The sequence below is a fragment of the Epinephelus moara genome, chromosome 5, assembly GCF_006386435.1.
Source record: "Epinephelus moara isolate mb chromosome 5, YSFRI_EMoa_1.0, whole genome shotgun sequence".
Lineage (NCBI taxonomy): Eukaryota > Metazoa > Chordata > Actinopteri > Perciformes > Serranidae > Epinephelus > Epinephelus moara.
Window position 1 is genome coordinate 14,346,232 of NC_065510.1, and position 5,309 is coordinate 14,351,540.

The 5,309-nt window shown below is 39.1% G+C and overlaps 1 protein-coding gene across 2 annotated transcripts in view; it reads left to right on the top strand.

The window, feature by feature from the left end:
• Positions 1-3,930, top strand: part of kcnq5b (potassium voltage-gated channel, KQT-like subfamily, member 5b) — a 173,940-nt gene extending 170,010 nt beyond the window's left edge. For both annotated transcript variants that reach the window (XM_050045415.1, XM_050045414.1), the window contains one exon: positions 2,623-3,930. In XM_050045415.1, the coding sequence (XP_049901372.1) occupies positions 2,623-3,888 (1,266 nt within the window). In that variant the 3' untranslated portion in view covers positions 3,889-3,930. The remainder of the gene's footprint in view (positions 1-2,622) is intronic.
• The last annotated feature ends 1,379 nt before the right edge of the window (positions 3,931-5,309 follow it).

The window sequence follows — 5,309 nt, forward strand, 5'->3', positions numbered from 1 at the left end:
ATGTCATCAAAAACCATTAAAAAACGTCATAGTATAGTATGTCATCAAAAACCATAATAAAAAATGTCATAGTATAGTATGTCATCAAAAATCATTAAGAAAAGTCATAGTATAGTATGTCATCAAAAACCATTAAAAAACGTCATAGTATATAGTATGTCATCAAAAATCATTAAGAAAAGTCATAGTATAGTATGTCATCAAAAACCATTAAAAAACGTCATAGTATAGTTTGTCATGAAAAATCATTAAAAAACGTCATAGTGTAGTATGTCATCAAAAATCATTAAAAAACGTCATAGTATAGTATGTCATCAAAAACCATTAAAAAAACATCATAGTATAGTATGTCATCAAAAATCATTAAAAAACATCATAGTATAGCATGTCATCAAAAACCATTAAAAAAACATCATAGTATAGCATGTCATCAAAAACCATTAAAAAAACGTCATAGTATAGTATGTCATCAAAAACCATTAAAAAACGTCATAGTATAGTATGTCATCAAAAACCATTAAAAAAACATCATAGTATAGTACGTCATCAAAAACCATTAAAACACGCATAGTATAGTACGTCATCAAAAACCATTAAAACACGTCATAGTGTAGTATGTCGTCAAAAATTATAAACAAATATCATACTATAATATGTCATTAAAAATCATGATAAAACATCATAGTACAGTATGTTGTCAAAAATCATGAAAAACGTGATGTATAGTATGTCATCAAAAACTGCGAAAAATTGTCATAGTATAGTTTGTCATCAAAAATTATGAAAAAACATCATAGCATGTCAAATAAGTCATGGTATGGTATGTCATAAAGTCATAGTATAGTATGTCGGAAAAAATCACGAAAAAACGTCATATTATAGTATGTCATTAAAGATCACGAAAAAACGTCATAGTATAGTATGTCGTCAAAAATCATGAAAAACGTCATAGTATAGCATGTCATCAAAAACTGTGAAAAATTGTCATAGTATAGTTTGTCATCAAAAATTATGAAAAAACCTCATAGTATAGTATGTCAAATAAGTCATGGTATGGTATGTCATAAAGTCATAGTATAGTATGTCTGCAAAAATCATGAAATAAAGTCATAGTATAGTAGTCAAAGAAATCAATGTACAGTATGTCAATAACAGTTATAGTGTAGTATTTCAATAAAGTCAAAGTATAGAATGTCAAAAATTTCATAGTATAGTGTGTTAAAAAAATCTTAGTATAGTATGTCAAAAAAATCATAGTATAGTATGTAAAAAAGTCATAGTATGGTATGTCATAAAAAGTCATATATATATAATATGTTAAAAGAAAATCATAGTATAGTGTGTCAAAAAAATCATCAAGATTCAAGATCCTGTTATTGTCATTCAGCAAAAACATCAGTAATGCAAAGCAGAACAAGATTATCAGCATGGTACTGTTAAAAACACAGATAATTAAAAAAGAAAACAGTATATAAAAAGAGTGCGGAGTATAGTCCGTCAAAAAAGTCATAACATAGTATTTAAAAAAATCATAGTATAGTATGTTAAAAAAGTCATATTATAGCAAGTGAAAAAAGTCATATTATAGCATGTGAAAAAAGTCATAGTATAGTATGTCAAAAAAGACAGAGTATACTGTGTCCAAAAATGCTACAAAAAGTCATAGTAAAGTATGTCATAAAAATGTTTAAAAAAAAATCACAGTACAGTATGTCAAAAGATGGTATAAAATGTCATGGTACTGTATGTCCAAAAAATGTCATAGTAAAGAATGAGCAGAGACTTATTGAAGAATAATTTAATACAAACTGTACAGTACAATGGATGGTGAAAAGTTTTTAATGTATATTTAGGGTGTAAAGAAGCCATGCTTAGTTCAGGAATAATCCCCATAAACACTGGTGGTGGAGGTGAGGAGAGGGATGGCTGAAGGATGATGGGATGAGGAGCAGGACTGGGCAGCAGATGAGCTGGAGACTGAAGGTGAACCAGGTGGAGGAGGGTCCCATCTGTTTGTTCTAGACAAACAACTGACAGCAGCAGAGAGGAGAAAAGTTTTAAAACTTGACATCAACAATGTGATTTGTTAAGGAAGACCCTGGCCAAAATCTGGTTGCATTAATTAAAGGTGACGTCCATAGTCATCTAATTGAGAAGAAGCCAAAGAGGAGCAGAGAGAACTTTCATGATAACTTTTATAGCACTTTATGACACACTGTACTATGACTTTTTGTGTCATACAGAACTATGACATTTTATGACACACTATACTATGATTTCTATGGCATTTTATCACATACTATGACTTTGAATTTTTTTGACATACTATGCTATGACTTTTTATGACATACTATACTATAGTATTTTATAACATATCATACTATGACTTTTTTTTGACATAATATACTCTGACTTTTTTGACATTTTATGACATACTATACTATGACTTTTTGACAAACTATACAATGACTTTTTAAGGCATACTATACTATGACTTTTTTGACATTTTATGACATACTATACTATGACTTTATATGACATACTTTATTATGATTTTTATTTCTTGTATCTTATTTCTTATCCTGCACCCCTCACTCTCATCCTCTCTTTCTGTTCTCACAGGTCCAGTCGATTGAGTCAAAGCTCGACTCCCTGCTTGACATCTATCGTCAGGTTTTGCGCAAAGGCTCCTCTTCAGCCCTCACGCTCGCCTCTCTGCCCCTGTTTGAGTTGGAACAAACCTCTGACTACCACTCCCCCGTCTTCAGCAAGGACCTGTCGTGCTCCACCCAGGTCAGCAGCAGCGGGGCACCTCCCCCTGGCAGCTGCATCACACGCTCCTCAACCAACTCCCACCTCTCCCAGGGTGGACTCCATCTCATCCTGGCGCCGCCCAGCGAGCTCAATGCCTCCTCTTCAACCGGCCTGACATCCTCTTCTTTCAGCCCATCACCGCTGCCTCATCACCATCATCATCACCACCACCACCATCGTCATCCTCATCACCATCATCATCCCCAGCCTCAGGCCACCACGCCTGAAAGTGGCACAGATGAGGCTGTGGGGAGTTCTCCACCCATCCTCACCCCCAATAGTATCAGCAGTGGTGGTGGCGGCGGAGTTGGAGATGGAGGGTTTCCTCTTCTGGCAAGGCTTCCACCACCACCCCCTCCCAGCCGGAGTGGGGGCCAGGGCAACTTGCTACGAGCCACTTCCACGGACATGGAGGACTTTTGTGGAGGTCTAGGGATGCAGATAGAGGACAGCAATGTTGGGGAGGACCTTAGCCTTGGGTTGGGACTGGGCAGCCTGGGACAGAAGCTACAGGGCGGCACCAACAGCAATGGCAGGTTAAATGCTAAGGAGGAGAGCTCCTGGAGGAGACATATGAGCCTGGAGCTGCAGCCTCTGGTGCCACCAGCTGTGGGCTGCTGCTCTGGCCCCAGCCAGGTGGACCGGGGCTTGGGCAAGTCAATGTCGGTGCAGGACCTGATGCAGGCAGCCCCAGGGACTGTCCAGGACACCCACCACAGCCACAGCCTCTCATCTCCGAGCCCCAGTACAAGCAGTGACTCCCCCATTGGCTTCCACTGTAGCCAAGACCCTGGGGGAGGAGGGGGTGGTGGTGGTATAGGCAGGAGTGGGGGAGGTGGATGGGGTGAGGAGGACCTCTTTATCAGTGACAGGGACATTGAGACACAGGGATTTGACTTCCTGTCACTGGGGACTGCTGAGGCCCACACCTACTCCACGGAGCTCCTGAGGACAGGGAGCAGAGCAGGGGCAGGGTCCCAAGGCTCTAACCGTAACCTGGCTAGTGGTCACACATCCTCGCCTTCGGCTGGCAACTCCGAATTGCTGAACATGCCGCACGTGCGGCTAAAATAAACTGGCCTACATGTTCAGAAGGCACGCAAATCTCACCTCACAGAGACGGTTTTTATCCTTTTTGGAGGGGAGTGGGAGGGCGGGAATATTACAGTGGGTCCTTTTTTTGTTTATTTTCATGTTGATCCATTTGATAAGAATCACAGTATTTTCATACAGGCTGATCACATAGGGCATATCATTGCATGAGTTACTCCTAGTTTTGTGTGATTGACAAATCTGAGCTAAAAGATGAAGACAGAACCCAAAAACCTGAGACGTTGCTATTAAACAAAACCAACTTAACTCAGTCCTGAATGACGGTTGGTTGATATTTGACCTTGAGACAGAGCATGAGCATTGCATGTTTTCAGTCAAAGGTACTGAGTTTAGCAAGATAGTTTACACTTCAGTAGAAAGGAATGGAAAACAAACACTTCGGGAGAATGGCCTTGAGAATTCCAAACCATTTTTTTAATAGAAAAACATTGGACTTAACACTTACATGTGCCCACGTACACGGGATCGATTTCTTGTCTCTCCAATCACATGACAGGCCTCCATACTAAAGTGAATGTTACCTCACCATTGCCATACTTTTCATTCTTGATAACTGTCAGTAATTCTTTTTTTATTTCCATAGCATTGCTCATGTTAGGAAACCAGACAGCCCCCTGACATTTAAGTCCTTAAATCATATGAAATACTATCCTGAACCAATGACTTTGGTTACCTGCAATCTTCTCAAAAATCCCACACAAGGACTATAACAGCACAATTTAGCTTCTGAACAACAGGTCTTGTATACTGAACATTTTTGCTGACCATTTTCCAATGCAGGCAGTACAATTTTAATTTTTTTAAAATGTATTCTTTCTACAGTTTCAGATATCCATTGGTTTGCAATAATGTCTGTACTGTAAATCAATTAACAGACTCCTAAAACATGCTTGAGGTTTGTAATCCATCACAGGGGGGATATAAGGTCTTTTTTGTGAATGTTACATGATCAGTGTGTGATTTAGGGCTGCACCCGACTCAGAATTATGTCAGTCGAATCAGGTTCGGATAACCATTTCTTATATTCCATACAGAGCTTGAGAGTTTAAAAAGGTTTCGGCAGTATATTCAGGGTGACAGTGGCGTTCACGTTCATTGTAATATAGTAAACAAGCCAAGTTAGCCCTCCAAGCTAATGTGTGCTAACTGTGCTAGTGACATATCGGTAACATTCAACATCTTTTGCTGACACTTGATATCAAACAAAAGCCAGAGACTGTATTGTATGAAGTTGCTATGAGCTTTAAATTCACCATCTCTAAGTAGAAGATAATGTATCTCAGAGCCTCTCTTTCTCCAGGCAGCTGCCTTCGTGTCATTCAGACTGGCCCTGGGTCTGGGTCTGGGTCTGCAGCTGCCTGTGCCTGGAGAGCAGCATGAAA